The following is a 16,784-nucleotide window of genomic DNA, read 5'->3' on the forward strand; positions in this document are numbered from 1 at the left end:
CCGCCCTTGCCCGGGCCCAGCCAGCCCACCCACCAATGGTGGTGATTGTTGTAACGGATTAGACAGGACAACGCACTACACGGCATATGCTGCTCGATCATAGCAGCATGACAGAATGGCCACAGACGCTGACAAATCTGAGTGACCATTTTCATAATCAAACACGATTTAACACCTTGTGTACAGGGGATATAAAAACGCTACACGCCCCTGCTAGGGTGTGTACACTTTTGCAACTACAGTATTTCTGTTTTTTACGTAACCCCTTGAAAGAGTAAAGAAACAAAAAAACTGGTTTTAAGTAGAAAATGGTTTGGAATGGCATTTTAACAGGGCTGTGTGTACACTTTTTATACCCACTGCATGATTTAATTACACAAATCTCTCAAGACATTTATTCTATATGTCAACAATAGCTTCATCTTGAACTGAAATAGCACCGTAAAAGTCACCAAACACCCCCCCTTCCATTCAATGTACCGAGGTCAAACAGAAAATGTCGCTTGGCCATCACAATGACACCGCAATGCACTTTTAAGCACTGTAACGGGATGGTCAAAATGTTTTCAGCCATGCAATCAAATACAAACTCCTGACAGGGCTGAAAATCTTTAACAGGATTAAAGGATGACAAGCCAGTAAGCGTGCATGTGAGTGTTTTGAAAAATGGCGTCGCCTCTCAGACAAGCCCCCTGAGCACGCACACATGCAGAATCAATCTCACAGTGAAGGAGTCAGGAGCAGCGCTAGCCAGTGCCTGGCACCAGACAGGCCCCCGCCATCCACTCACCATGCTGACGCTAGGGATTAATACCCGGGCTCCCGAAAGGGGGCCGCCGCAGACTGTGTGTGCGGCCGTGCACGTGGGGCTAGGTGATTGGGGGAGGGGCCGTGTGGGGCGCCACCTGCTTCTTCAAAGACGTTACATTCAAGACAGAGTTCGAAGTACACACAAACAACAAGACTTTCAAATAGTCTTGGTTGGCAATTTTCCAGGTCACTGACAGACCAGACTCAAATCAGACCTTAAACACTTTACTTCCTCTTATATCAACTAACATAATACCCCGACTTTAAGGCTTTCCAATATCATTTACATTTGATTAAACTCTATGAACTATGATATAATTGGTGTCAGTATACCAAATTTCCCTTTAAGAGAAAAGGCAGAGCAGCCTTTTATGTTATATTTAAACTAAACAGACTCGTTACGTATGAAGACTTCTTTGGCAACTACCTCGAGGACAATGACAACAAAAACCAAGAAGCTACTAAACTAGTTCTGCAGGTCGGCAGACCCAAGAAAATGCTCTCTTCCTGTGGGATGGCTAGTGCGTATTATATGCACACAAACACACCCTCGTCATGATGAGACATCTTGATGTGAAGAATGATAATCTGGCTACTTTATGTTTGAAACCTCAGACACTGACTGGAGGTCACATGGGAGTTGACTTCCTCACTCTGTTTTATCTCCTGAGAAATAGTTCATCTTCTGTTATCTTCTGTCTGTGGAGGTGATCTATGTGTTGCCTTTAATCACTTCATGTGTTCTTGTTCTATGATTAGTTTAAACATTCGAATGACACACTTCAGAAAACAGGACATTCTGTCACATGACCACATCCAGGTATTTACCTTGGTTTGGCTTCCTGGTAGTGGCGAATGCTGACTTTCTCAAGGAGCTGGGAGCTGTCTTCCTGTAGAAGCTATTGCGATCTAGAGAGCCCACATAAACAGGCTTCCGACCACGTTTCGGTCCAGTGTTCCCGGTGCTTGACTCGTATCCTTTTTCCTGCTCCCCGCTCCGGTCGTATATGATGGGATCCTCAAAAGAGCGCATTTTCCTGAGCTCCAGCTTCTTGTTTTGCTGTTCGACCCATTCCTCACAATGTGTCTTGCATTGTTTTGGGGTGTAATCCTCATGATGCGAATCCACAGACAAAGAACGCAAATCTCGATATTTGTCTCTGGGTTTGTGGGGGGAACGTCCTTCATCTCTGAATTCGTAGGGTTCTGTTTCTGTCCGGTTGTGACGGTATTCCTTCTCGTAACCGTAGGAGTCCTGGCGCTCATAGTGCTCCTTTGCTTTGTAGTCGTCCCTCCGTGTGTGGTCGTAATGCTCATCTCTCCTGTCATCTACATCCTTGTATCTGTAGTGGCGGTCCCTCTGTTTATCACTGCTGCGTTCATCCAATTCAGAGTCATAATGGCCCCTTTGTCTATTAGAGTAGTTTTCTTCACTTCTTCGGTTGTAGACGTCCTTATCTTTGTAACTATGTTCTCTGCGGTCATATTCATCCTCTGAACGCCTATCATAGTAGTTATCCTTGTATTTTCGCTCCCTGTAACGGTCATCCTCTCTATAGTGGTCTTTTTCCCTAAAGCGTTTCCTGTCTGTAGAATCGTAATAGTCCCTGTCTTGGGCATAATAACGATCACGATCTCGGGGATCGTCTCTGCGGGGATCGTCTCTGCGGGGATCGTCTCTGCGGGGATCGTCTCTGCGAGCATTGTCTCTGCGATCGTCTCTGCGAGCATCGTCTCTGCGAGCATCGTCTCTGCGAGCATCGTCTCTGCGTTCGTCTTCATAATAGTCATCATATTCATTGTACCTGTCATGTTCGCGATGTCTCCTCTCTTCAAAATGTTCTCTGTCATCATGGCGGTCATGTTTTCGTCGATCATAATTATCCCTGTACTTATATTTTTCCTTATACTCATACTCCTCTAATTCTCTGTGACTCCTGTGGCCATTACCGTCCGAGTTACGGTGGCTGTCTCTACCTCTAATGTCTTGTCTTCTATCCTCATCCAATTTGGCATAGCCTTCATGGCTCCTGCTGTCCTTTTCATGTGGCACTTGGACGTAGTCCTGGTTGCAATCCTCTGGGCCTTGGTAAAAGCAATGTTTGCCTTTCCATTCTGATATCCTCACATCTAGGTGACCGTCCTGTGAACCTGGATGGTAGTAAACATTCTGCCCTTGAGATCTCTTCTGTTGTTCATCATATTCCCAGCTTGTTTGGTTGACCTGGCCCTGGTTATCCCATTGTACAGGCCATGGAGCAGCCACATGCACAGGAAGTGGTACTGCCCCCCCTACAGCTATTTGGGCTCTCTGCACAGGCATCATTCCACCATGCATTGGCACTGGACAACCAGGAATTGGAACTGGAATACCAGGCACTGCTGCCATCATGGCCTGCTGCGGGTGGCCGGGAGGAGCTCCTCCATAGCCGGGATATACAACCTGTTGCTGCTGCAGCTGAAGTTGGTGGAGTTGCTGTAAATGTTGAAGATGTGCCACTCTCTCTCTTTCCTTAGCCCATCCAGCATCCCCCAGCTCTTCCACACTCTTCCCCCTTCTCACTGGGTTCTCATGAGCGACGTTCCAGTCCACAGGAGCAAACATGACAGGGTTGCCATAAACAACCGGGCTCTTCATACTGCTTGAAGTTTAAATCAGCCTCTCAGAGCTGATGCTGTTTGATCTTCAATGAGGTGTATTCCTTAGCTCCATATTCTGGCATTCCTTTACAAAGCGCTGTGGGAGACTCCACCTGTCAGGCATTTTGTTGAATTGTCTCCAACTTGTTTTCTCTGTCTCCTCTACATGGCCTCAGCAGGACTGCCTGGCCCAAGCGCCTCCCAGCTCTCAGCGTAACTGAATCATCCCCTCCCTGCTGTCATCTCAGCGAATTGTTGAAAGCAAGGGGGGTGGGGGGTGAGACTGAAGGAGGGGCCTCCTTGGGTTAATGATTCAGTGGAGTCACATGAGTGGAGGATTAGCCCAGAAGCCACTCCCATTGTTTCAATTGGCTACTACCACTACTTGCAGGAAAAACACTGTCCCTGGGGACATGTCTTTGATGTAAGACAAATTCCAAAGTATGACTGTGTAAGACCAAAGACATTAGCACAAAGTGAGTTTTCCCCCCCACTTCTATGAACAATCCTCCACTCTATCCTGTTTGTTTTGTTATGCAATTTCCTGGTCACCAGATTATTAATGCAGTACCTTGTAGTACCTGCAGAGATGCTCCTCAACAATAAAATTACAGAGACTTAAATTCAGTTTGATGGTTTGGACTTGTGTGAAAAGTAATCAAAATACAAAGAAAGTAAGAAAGTATTAGGCCATTAGACTGAAAAGGTAGAAACCAGAGTTCACAATGAGCTATTGTAGAACACTGTTCTCACTCTCAGAGGCGACCTCAAACTTTTATGTGTGAGAAAAAAAAAACAGGCCTATTCATACAGCTTGGGTATTGTACATCCCTCCCCCTGTGCTCTCAATCTCATCTATCTCTGAAAGCGGCAGCCACTACACGGACTGGTTTAAACAACACAATTAGACGGAAAACTAAGGCGTACCCATGGGAAGTGTCAATTTACCAGCAATTTAAAAAAAAATCCGAACAGTGTAAGAAACTCGTAATTGAGTTTACTTTCGTGACAACGAATTGTCTTGCAAACTATAGAAACATCTTCACCAAGAGTCATTATGGGATGTTTCACAGTGTATAGAAATACAAAAATAAAATCCTCATTAAATGTCCTCCCTCTAGTTGCGTAAGACAGTTCCAATTATCAATCTTAAGACAGCTCAGCTTTCATTTCCAAATCACGACCGAAACTATGTGTGTGTGTCTAATACAGCATTCCTATGGGGGTGTTAGCGTATGCAAATGAAGTTGTCGCGGGCTCACATGTAGTAAAAGGGGTAGTGATGCCCATGTAATAAGATCATGTATCAAACTGTCTGCCGTCTCACCCCGTCTCAAAGTGTCCCATTTTGTTTGGCTAGTCGGAGTTGCCAACAGACCTTCAGAACAACATTAAATACATTGGGCGGCGGTGATCTGGAAGCTGAGAGGGGGGCGTTTTAATAGTGAGTTTTAAGGAATTAAAGCAGGCTGAAGGTCAAAGAGCTTAAACACACATAAAAGAGAAAACAAAGAAGACTGTTTAGGAATGCTGGTACCATGCCCCATACACATGTACAGTAGTTTTTATCTCACAATGTAGCTGCAAAGATTTTTTAAAAACAAACCTCTTCTTGGCACTAAAATGAGTGCCAAAGCTCATTTTGAAGTTACACAGAAGCAGACAACTTAAGTGACTGGCTGTGTTATAACAATAAGCTGCCATTGTTTCTCAAAACGTCATATTTTGGTCTACGCCCTACTGAAGCGCGGAAAAACATTCGCTCCTGAAGTGTGTGTTTGTGTGAATGATAAATACGTTTGCCGCTACAAAGATCTTGATAAGAACAAGCCTTTCTATGAACTGAGTCCTCAATGGGTAACTTAATATATCCATTTTAACAAAGCAACTATCATAGTAAATAGTAAAATGAAAGCGGATGTGGGCAGGCATTATTAGATGTTATTGTTTTACATGAAGGTGTGGGAATTCCTGCCCAGTGACGAGTTAATGGTAATGCGTTCTTGCCCTCCTGCAGATTCCTGCCATTGACAGACAGCATCATACATTGGCAGTCCTGTAAAATTGACTCATTCGACCACATTGAGATCCAACACGAGTTGTCACAAAATATGGTACACATGTTTGTGTAGTTAACTGAAAAAGTCCCAAATGGATTGCTACTCGTCTTAGGTCACTCTTAGGTCCCTTATTTATATAAACAATTTGATGATGAGTTTACATTTTTGGGGGAATCCTTGCCTCAATCAGTATTCTGCACTAATACATTGACAGTCCAACATTCTCCATCCTACCTTCCAATCCGCTGGATGTATCATCCTCCGAGAGTCCAGAAAAATTATGCCAAGGGCCACGTTACGGCTCTCCACAACCGCTCTTTGAATCCCTTTTCAAAGAGGATCATGTTGAGTTCTTACCAACCCTAGTGTGAGTCTTCTCTCTTTTTCTTTCCATTTATACAGTCAGTAGAGGCAAGGAAAGAGTGGGGAAAAAGGGGCCCAGGCTCGCACTATGTGCAGGATTGCATTTGATACCTATGTGACAACACGTGCGTATGCCTCATCACATCTCTGGCCATCCGGCTACACAGATACGAACACAAGATGGAGCTAATAAGAGAGAGAGGTAGCCACGAAGGCGAGCCACAACTTTCAAGATGGCAGAAGGTGCAATTCACCTATATCAAACTGTTGTCATTCAAACAACTCAGTAGCTTTGCGTTCCAAATAATCAAGCCCATATTTCAATTAATACATTTGTGATTAAATTGCAACAAAATCATCATTATTCCAGTATACAGTATATACCTTTGATTTGTTTGGAGATGCACTTGGCTCTAAAGGTTGGAAAACAATGGTTTGGACGAACAGTATTCAGTAAATCGGAGGCAGCACACACAATAAAACATCCATCCATCCATCCAGTCTCCAAGAACATTCAAAACATGCGGACATCTAACTTTAACACATTCACTGCCATAGACTGCTTTAGACGTCCAAGATTCGTTTTCTCCTGGTCTGGCAGTGAATGAGTTAAGAGTTACTCCATCAACACAAGAAACTTACCCTGCAGTTGCTGCTGCTCCAAGGCCAGCGTCTCCAGCGTGTAGTTGCAGAACTCGAGGTTCTCCATGACCTGTACGCAGGCCGTCTCATCCTCTTCCTCTTCCAGCATGGCCCTTAGTTCCTCGGCGGTGCGCGCATACATGTCCATTTCGCTCTCCACCTCGTGTAGCCGTAGCAACAACTGGTAATTCTCCTCGTCCATCTCTGTCTCCTGATCCTTCTCGGCTTCCAGCTGGAATTGGACCTCATGATCCTGGGCGTCCGCAAGGTCAGTAAGATCCGCTTGCCCTTCAGTTATTTGGTCAAAAAGGTTTACAGTAGGCTCATCGGGGGCAAAGAAGGGATTGTTGTGAGAAGAGTTTGCGGTGGGTCTCGGGGTGGGTGGAGGTGGACGTAGAGCAGGGCGGGCTGGTCTGCTCACAGGTGCAGCTTGGGGACGAACGACTTGCGGACGAGGAGGCGGGGGCCGGAGGGTCCTGCGTCTCTCTAATGAGGAGGGAGCAGAGTTGGACGCCGGGGAAAGCGAGGACCCTCGGATGATGTCGCCTTCGTCGCTGTAGCCCAAAATGGAGAAGTGCCTGGAGATGTGAGGCTGCTGATTGGGCTCCATTGAATTGTCGGCACATATGCTGATGTCACTACATGACGTTAGGCTTTTTTCGAATTCAAACAGCTGTTGGGATAGTTTGGTCTCTAAGTCGCCGGCTGATGCCAAAAAAGCATCCAAGGTGAGGGATGATGGCATGAAGCCTTTAGAGCCCGAGCGTAAATTCTGCTGCGAACGGCTTTCAGCATCACTGACGCTTTGCTTCATTTTATGGTTCTCAACGAGGCTAATCAATGCTTGTCCAAGCGTTGCACTTCGGCTACAGGCGATGACACCGTTCCCTGTCGGACAGTGGTAGTTTTGGGGGTCTTTTGACCAACCCGAATGTGTGCTGGGAAGAGTCAGGCTATGAGATAATTTAGGTTGAGGTTGGCGGTTTCCGTTAGTATAGTTGGTCTGTTTTGCATTGATACGGTTCATTTGGCTACGTGCAGGCAGGCTAGGGCGAGGAGGTGGGGGTCGAGGCCTTGTCGGTGGCATTGATTTGGGTCTCTGTGGCCTTTGATGGGTTGGGCCAACAGGTCTTTGTGTCTGAGAGCCAATCCCACTGCCTGAATCGCGCTGCCTTCTGCTTTCATTTTGAGCCGCGCTAATCTTTCTCTTACTTTGCCATTTCTCCCCCTCACTCTTCTCAAAGTAGTCCAAGTCCCATATTGTCTGATCTTCATAAGAGGTTAAATTAAGGTCGTTCCCATTGGGGCATGGAGAATGTGTGCTGTGCTGTGCTTCTGGTTCATCATGATCTGTTTCCTCTGCCATTTTCAGGCCAGAATCTTCAATTTTGACAAAACGATATGGAAAGACACCACACCGTCCTTTCAGTTCCCCCTCAAGCCAGCCATCGTCCATAGTGTTTGTAACACGTATGCGGTCGCCCACATCAAAGTCCAACTCGCCAGGCTCCATGGCTCGAAAATCATATAGCGCCACGCCGTAGACAGCACCTTCCACCTCTTCTTCATCTTCTTGGACCGACACTTTCTGCTCCTCTACCTCCACGTCGTCTTTAGTGGACTTTGCTACATCATCATGGTCATTACTTAAATACTGGCAGTGTACAACCTCCTGAGGAGATCGAAGAGGATTCAGGAGCTCCACAAACCCCTCCGGGAAGATGCCCACGCGGCCGTCGAGCTCCCCCTCGAACCAGCCCGGCTCGGGCAGTGCGGTGATGATGATCAAGTCCCCCTCACGGAAGTCCAGCTCCTCGTTGAGCTGCGCATGGAGACTCATAAGAGCCCGGGCTTGGCCGAGGGCGTACGCCGGGAGGTCGGAAGCCTGAGCCTGGGCTGAGCGCTCCGATAGCTGCCTGGAGCGGCATGAGAGGTTCAGCCCCTCCACGCAGGATGTGGGGAAAACACCACGGGCCCCCCAGGCATTACAGCCACGAAGCCAGGACTCCTCAAGTTCCATGGACTCCCCTTTCTCTCCAACTACCACATCACCTGTGAAAACACAAAATAATGTTGACTTATGTCACCTTTTCATTTTGACCCAGACCTTTATGAGACAACCACTACTTGTAATTTAACCAGTGGAACTTTTAGATTTGACTTTGTCGTTTGGTCATTTCTGTAGTAAATAAACACATAACAATATAGTGCATTTTTACTCTTCCTATACAGCAGCCAATAAATTTGTTATTCTGACTTTTTAAGAAAGCTCAGTTTGCTTTAGCTTTATTTAATGTATTTATTTTATTTTCCCTTTTTCAATGTCAAGAAAAAGATCAAATTATTTATTATTTGCTTGCATTTTTATGAACACCATAACGGTGAATTATAATTAATAAATTAATTATTATTATAATTTATTTTAATAATAATAATTTTATCATTTTTCATAACTTATGTAAGCCATAACAGGTATCATTCCAGTCCAATTGAATGCACGTTTTTATATTTAATTTTTTTAAACACAAAATTCGTCATGCTTATATTTGCGCTGCTTATTTTTCAATAGCATTGTGAATCTGCGGACTGACTGGTCAGCTGGAAGTTATGGGGGTCAAATTCCACAGATCCTGTAGCTCCACCTCCCATTGTGTCTGTGGGCAAAACTGGTAAATGGCCAACATGGAGCGTGTAAATTCCTACTGGAAATGAACGTGCCACAACCAGTAAGGACAATTTCCTATTATGCAGGAAATGTCCTTTGCTGTATCTATTTAAAACAAGTAAATGTGATAATTCTATTAAAGTTATATTTTGGTTTCAGCCACTGCTAACACTATTAGTGTTACATAAACTACAGCAATTTTACTAGCGCGAACATCGTCTGTCATCCTGAGCATGTTGGTAAACGAATGACACACAAAAAAGAAAAGAAAAAGAACATAGCTCCTGTGGTAAACTAAAAGGAAATTCAACAGATGATCTCACTACACTAGCTTCAGTTAAGTATCTGAGGACATCTAGTGGGGAGTTTGGGGAAGTTGCCTGACAACAGAAGAGGGGAAAAGTGGGGTACACATATACCAACAATAAGGCCAAGCGTTTAGTATTTTCCCTCTCATGTCAACAGAGGCACAATTCCTGGATGTCCTTGAAAGATGATCCTGAATGATTACTTTGTGGTGTGAGGAAGTCCTTTTTCCTATACGTTTTGCCCAGAAAATGATCAAGGCGAAAATTATTAAACAAAGCCTGTTAAATGTTTTGTTTTTTTATGGTGAATCCTTATGTGCTACATCTAATTGTGCTAATTAGGAAGCGTAGCTGAAGCTCGCCGGACATAAAAATTAAAAAAAAATGGTTATGATGTTAAAAATCGGTATGTGCGTATCCCATATAAGGAGTCTAAAGTTTCAGGAATCACTTCAAACTGCATTTCCAGGCCCAAAATATTACAAATAGTACTTTACCTGGGTGCAGTGACATCAATAAGTGGTGTTATGCTAAGTCAGAAAACACCATTCATTAGAAATCATTTCACAATACGACTAATTAAGTTGTAACTTTTTAGACTGACATGTTGTATATTTATATTACTGGACTTTTTTTTCCAAGTTCAAAATAAAGCATAATCAGAGGTGGCACCACAGTTTGGCTTTAGCCCCTGATGCTAGCTTGCTAGCTCCCTAGCAGCTAAACAAGCACCATGGGAGCTAGCTAGCTAGCGCCTGGGGCTAAAGCCAAACTGTGCCAGGGTTTTTACTCTCTGGACCTGGATTTGCCACCTCTGATCATCATACTCATATGTCAACCACTTAAGATAATGAAGTCAGGGCACAAATGCCAATGGTAAAACTTTTAACTTCCTACCTCTCATGAGGGGAAGACTCCCCGGTTTCGTGGCGCAAAAATCATTAATGCACACGTACAGTTGATCTCCAGGCTTGGAGCTGGGAATGATAACCTCTTCCACAAAGGTGCTCGGAAACTGACCTGAAGACAGCACATCAAGGGGAAAACCCAACTTCCTTAGTTTTCATGATCTTTAGTCATTCTCGTCATATTTTAAGCAACTCAATGTTGGCAGCACGCAGACTAATGTATAAATATCGTCGACACTGAATAGCAGAAAGCTTCTCACGGGGTTTGTTTACGGAAACCGTCCGTGCCTGTCGATATCTTACCGGTGACGCCATCTTTGTTGCCGAGCAACCAGAACTCATCCACCACGCTGAGCACCTCAATGACATCGCCGGTGAAGAGGGGCAGCTCCTCGGAGACGCTGGGGAGGAATTCGAACACGGCGCGCACCAGCGATCCCGCTTCCATTACTCATAACCTGCGTGGACAGGAAGTCATGTCACTATTTTGAAAGAAACCCTCATGTGATCCTCGCCAGTATGCCAGAACACAAAAGAAGGCTAAAGGGGACGTTCATGAATACAGTTACAATTTTGTGTTAATTTTATCAGCCATTTTAAAATTTAGTCTCAGTTTTAGTCCCGTTTCAATCGCGCTTGTTAGTTTTTAACATAGTCAGTCATCCTCATTCCGTTTTTATTTAATCGACTATAAATCTAGCATTTTTGTCTTTAGTCTAAGAAAACAATTTTATTCGGCTAAATTTAGTCAACAAAAACTGTCAAAATTTTGGTCTAGTTTTAGTCAAGACGATGATTTTAACTCCCTGTTTATTTATTGTCAGCAGATAATATAAGAACATTTGAGATCTCAAATTATTTCACATGAATTTTTCTCTCATCTTTTTCATGAAAAACAACTTGACACACATTTACAGTACATCAACAAGTGGCTATATAGCTCCATGCTATGAGCTAGTAAGTAAACTAGCATTAGTTAGCGGTCAGATTAACATTATTGTTGGAACGTTATAGCTGTAGGATAAATGTTACATTATAATTATAATTTACTTTTCTTTTTTTACCGTTCACCGTGAATCCACCTCCTGTCTGTCCCATGTGTTTGTGCACGTTGCACTCGCTAGCTACAGATTTGAAAGGGTGTGTGTAACAGTGACAGATTAGCAGACAAGATTGTACAAAATCATCATTTCCGTCTCATTTTTGTTAATGAACTAAAATGTCCATAGGTTCTAGTACAAGTACATTTTTGTCTCGTCTTCATTAGTCAACGAAAATGCATACTGATAATAGTCCCAGTTATTGTTTATTAATGAGGGTTTTAGTCTAATCTAGTCTCGTTTTAGTCTGGTGAAAAATGTGTTGACTGAATTATTTTTGTTTTGTTTTCGTTGACGAAATTAACGCTACCACAATTTCAAATAGAACAGCTATAAATACAGGCATGGAAATAAATGGCATCAGAGTGACTGACTAATTCCAGGTGTGGATGGCCTGGCTAAAAGACAGGAAATGAGAGAAGAGGGATGCAGTTTCTCATAGAATCAATGAGGCCTCTGTTAGGAATGATGGGAGTAGGGAGAATGCAACGGGAGGAACAGGACTCAGGATCCATTAAGTGCTAACCTCACTAGGGAGTTGCCGGGGCTCAGATTAGCCTGGAGGTGCTTAGGCAAAAAAACTGATGGAACCAGATGTGAGCAGGTAAAAAGAAAATATTAATAGTCGGATGGGTGGAGGTTTCCCAACAAACATAGCATCCAGTTATAATATCAAAGCCACCACATTCCTTTGAGTTTCAGCTGTTAGTAACTTAGTAGTACGAGTACGCAAGCCTATGATTGACTGCCACCTGCTGGCAAAAAAAACAAATTTTTTACTCCTTTTAATGCGAATCTTCCCATCTCAAAAGCAACATTTGCCTGCAAGAATCTGTGACCCAATAAGCACGTCCTGGCATGAACAAAACTAAAATCATCCTGGAGGGAGTGGACTACAAGTTGCAACATTTGCAGTTGACATGCCTAATGTGTTTGGAGTAAAAATGTCAAGTGAAGAGCGCCAAAAAATAATAATAATTCCATGACACAGACCACAAATATTTAGGCGGTGCCGTTAGCTCACATGTTCTGAAAAACGGCCCAGTTGACACCATGGTTGTGCTCACAGGACTTGCAAAGGGCCGCTGGGCTGCTGCAGCCGCTTTCTGACGGCTAATCCAGAGATCTGCATGCAGCCAGACAAGCTCCTTATTGTTATTTATGGGTCTGGGTGAGTGTGTCGCCGCGTTGCCTGGCGACTTCTACGCTAGGCTCAGGAAAATGGGATGGCAACGCGCTTTCGTTGCCAGCCATGCACAGAGTTGTATATTACGGATGGGGTCCAATGGTTGTTGGCTGTTTTCAAAGAAGGGTTCCCAGAGACCCACAGAATAAATGTCCACACCGTTTTTCACTCTTAACTCATTCACTGCCATTGACTGTTATAGACGTCAAATATTCATTTGAACTATTTCTTATACTTTCCCCCCCCACTTTTGTTAACAAGAGTATGAAAACCTAGAATTTTTTTTATTGTACATTTAGAACAGATATAAAATTTGTGATTAATCGTGAGTTAACTCGTGAAGTCATGCAATTCATTACGATTAAAACATTTAATCATCTTTTCTTTTTTAAATTGCGTCAGGCGATTACAATTTCTTATTGTAATTAATCGCATGACTTCAATAGTTTTCATACTCTTGTTAACAAGAGTGGAAAAAATGTTAAACTAACAGAAATAGTTCAAATGATTTTTTTACGTCAAAAGCCGTCATTGGCAGTGAATGAGTTAATAACATGTAGAAACCGTAACAATGGACCATACGAGAAGGTTATAAACAGATTCAGAGGGTTCTTGGATTATAAATATTTTTTGTTTTGTAATTGAGTGTGTCAGATGCTTCTGACTCATCAAAAGCACCAGATGGAGGCCAGTTTTGTTTGGGTTTGAAGAATAAAGGGAAAACATGATCCTGCCTCAAAGACAAAACAAGTCAGCAAACCTAGTAGGATTGCTTTGCTATGAACGTTCAAGCTTGGCATCTCATGGGTAGACCAAAACAGGTGTGTTTCCTCTAAGGTCCTGATAACGGGATGAACTTTGCACATTCTAACAAATACTGGCGGTTCGCTTCTTGCAACATTGGAAGGAAACAGGTGAGAACCAGGGTTATTATAGTTTGGGAATTTTTCATTTTAGTTTTATTTTATTTTGTTTTGAGTTTTGTTTTTTAAATTGAGTTAGTTTTAATTAGTTTTCAGGGTGGTTCTGTTAGTTTTTATTAGTTTTAGTTATTTCATAAATGCTTAGTTTTAGTTTATTTGTAGTTAGTTTCAGTATTAGTTTTAGTTTTTTATCTATTTAAAGTGTGCATTACTTGTGCGCAATATTTAAAAAACACCATGGGAGCAACGTCATCTGAAGGTGCTTCTCTATTGGCTGCTGCGAGATGACTTTTGACTTTTGTGTGACACACTTTCAAATGTCCTTATTCCGGTTAATGTCGAAATAAATCCTCCCCAAAGGCTCATGCATTAAATTGATCACCAAAGACTAAGACTAAAAATGCATCTATGGTAGGTTTTTCATAACGGGATCTGTTCTTGATAAAGCACAGTGGAAAGTCACTGTTGAAAACCTTGAACTCCTAGAGCAGGCATTACCGCAAAGCCAGGACTGCTGCACTGTATTTCATCTGTCAGAAAAGTTCGAGTGAACCCGTCTGAGAACGTTAAAACTTTACCTGTGATTTTTTTTTAAAGACAACTCAAGATTATGATGCTCACTAACCAAGTGCAGCGGCCTGATGGATTTTCCCTGGCTTTGCGCAACTTCCTGTTAGAGATAGACCGATAATCGGCGCCGATATTGGGCATTTTGACCAACATCGGCATCGGCCTTTTTTCAAAATCTGACGGACAATAACAGGTACATTTAAAACCATTTCAATCTCAAGGAACTATTTGTTTAAATTTTCAGTTAACTTTATAAGAGCTGATGCTGACCCTAGTAACCTTCCGAACCTTTTGTTTTTGTTCGACATTAAAACAAAGAAATGTGAAGGTTTAAGATTTCAGGCATTTTTAAATTTGGGGAAAAAAATATTTACTGTAGACAACTATAGAGATATATGGTATTTACCTTTTTAAGATAACCTTGGGAGCTCCCTGAACTTTTTTTATTTATTTATTTATTTAAAATTAAGTCTATTGTCTAAGATATTTAAAAAAATCTACATTTTGAAATGTCTAAAAATTGTCCAATAAGCAATAATGCTTTAAGAAATTAAGACATTACAACAAAGTCAAACTTGGCATTTTGACACCAATATACCCCCAAATTTATATTGGCTTCAAATATCAGTCTTCTTGTCTACTAATAATCGGCATCAGTATCCGCCCTGTAAAAAAACAAACATATCGGTCAATCTCTACTGCCTGCACTAGGAGTTTGATGTTTTCATCGTAAATGGTAGTAGCAGGTCTTCTTGCTTGGTTCGTCAAGAACAGATATTTTTTTCTAAAACTTGCAACAGTTTTAAAGCTTCTCAAACTGGTGCAAACTGGTGTTCATTCATTTTGCAATAGAGACTTTTGACTTTGAGTCAAATTCCTATACCGAGCGTGATTTGCGTGACTGTTGCTGACAGTCTGCATCCTTTACTGACTCAATGGCCAACAATGTCGACACACGACTCCAACCCCATTCATCCCCAATTCAGTGTGTCACAGTGGCAGACTGGCATACACGCGCATATTGGCAGAAGCCTCTGGAGAGGCCTGGATATGTTTTGATACTAATTGTTGACTGCGTGGCTTGCTCATTCAGACTGCTGAGTCGGCGGGAATGCAATACAATACCCAAACAGCCTCAGTGGACAGTTCTGGATATAAAAAAAAAAAGAAGAAGAAAAAAAAAAGGGTTCCAGCACGTGCAATCTGAGGCGGGGATTGAGTTGGGGTGGGGTCGTCTTTGGCTTTTGCCAGCTGTCAAGCAGACCATGTGGTTTCTCACCATGTGAGTCACACATCAGTCTACTGCTCATTTTCTTTCTCATCTCAACAGCTGCAATAAAGCGAGGACACACTTCCACCCTCCAATAAAACAAATGTTCATCTTTTCTTTTTTTTCTTTTTTAGCTCTTCAATGACCAATCAAAGACAACGGTCAACATTTGAAAGGAAAAATGTACACACTGAGACTCAACTCTTTGTTTAGCTCTTGCCTGACATTGTTTCAAGTTCTACCTTGAAAAAAACTGCTGTGTGCCATCGAACTGATATTTAGCATCTCTAGCAAAACAGCTACAGCCAAATTAAACGTTAGTATGAGATCTTTGGCTTGATCTACCGCAGCTTTTGAGAACATCTTTCAATGCGATGATGGAGCACTTTGTGACCTCAGCCAATTGTTTATTGTGTACACTGTGTTTCTATGACTTTGGCGATGGCGGGAGCGCGCCACCTCTGCCTCACAACCAGGAAATGGGCGTGTGCAACGCTTGCTCCATGATCGGTTTCTTCTTCGGTACATTAAAGTAAAAAAAGAAAAAAGAAAAAAAAAAGTAGTTTTTTCTTCGGTTGTTGCTTCCGGTCTTTCCAGTGAACTGCTGTTGATATAGCGCCTCCATAATGGCGCAACACTGCAACTGCAGTTAAAATGTGCCGAGCTCACCGTAGCGCTGTGTTGAACGAAGTCAGTGGCTCAGGCTGGAGGAGGCAAGCAAATTAGGTGGAGGTGGCCGTCTCTGAATTTTGTACACAGGAAAAACCCTGGTGTTTAATCAAATTAAGACACCTACAAACATCTGTTTTTACTTTGGAAAACAATAACTGAACTGGTAACAAAGTACAACACCATACAAAGTGCGAAATAAACACAATCTGTATTCGATGAAGACAACATGTCTTCAGTAATGATGAATCATTCTGTTGTGTGTCTAGCTGGAAATAACAACCAAAGGATGTGTCAGTGCGACTACAAGAACGTAGGAGGAAACTCTGGGTGCGTCCACTGGAAAAAGGGATTCGTACGCGGCACCGTCCAACACACAGTTTTCATATTTGGTGAGCAAACGTCAGGGCATTCCACAAGAGAATGCCAGAATCTTGCACACTCCCCCTACTCTTTTCCATGTCCTTTCTCAAGCACGTGTTGAATATAAATGACAAGACACATTCTGAGTGGGACCGCTCTTTTGCATAAACATGAGAACAGCTCGGATGTTCTGTGCTCACATCGCCTCGGAAACGGGAGATCGTGTTTGAAAAAGACGAGAGAGGCTTTTCCTTGAGGGGACACGCCGCGCCCTCAAAACACGGAGGCCCTAATAGTTTGCATATGA

General features: G+C 42.8%; 1 protein-coding gene across 3 annotated transcripts in view; it reads right to left on the bottom strand.

Moving 5' to 3' along the window:
* dnmbp (dynamin binding protein) overlaps positions 1-16,784 on the bottom strand; it is a 32,374-nt gene that overhangs the window by 12,959 nt on the left and 2,631 nt on the right. For 2 of the 3 annotated variants that reach the window (XM_086064604.1, XM_086064603.1), the window contains exons 2-4: positions 10,700-10,854; positions 10,386-10,508; positions 6,516-8,567 (exon numbers count right to left, since the gene is read on the bottom strand). In XM_086064604.1, the coding sequence (XP_085920730.1) occupies positions 6,516-8,567; positions 10,386-10,508; positions 10,700-10,844 (2,320 nt within the window). In that variant the 5' untranslated portion in view covers positions 10,845-10,854. Of the gene's footprint in view, positions 1-1,638; positions 3,679-6,515; positions 8,568-10,385; positions 10,509-10,699; positions 10,855-16,784 lie in introns of those variants that run through there. The other variant, XM_086064605.1, reaches the window with a different exon arrangement.

The sequence above is a fragment of the Leptonotus elevatus genome, chromosome 20 (assembly GCF_054856555.1).
Source record: "Leptonotus elevatus isolate MCC_2025b chromosome 20, RoL_Lele_1.0, whole genome shotgun sequence".
Lineage (NCBI taxonomy): Eukaryota > Metazoa > Chordata > Actinopteri > Syngnathiformes > Syngnathidae > Leptonotus > Leptonotus elevatus.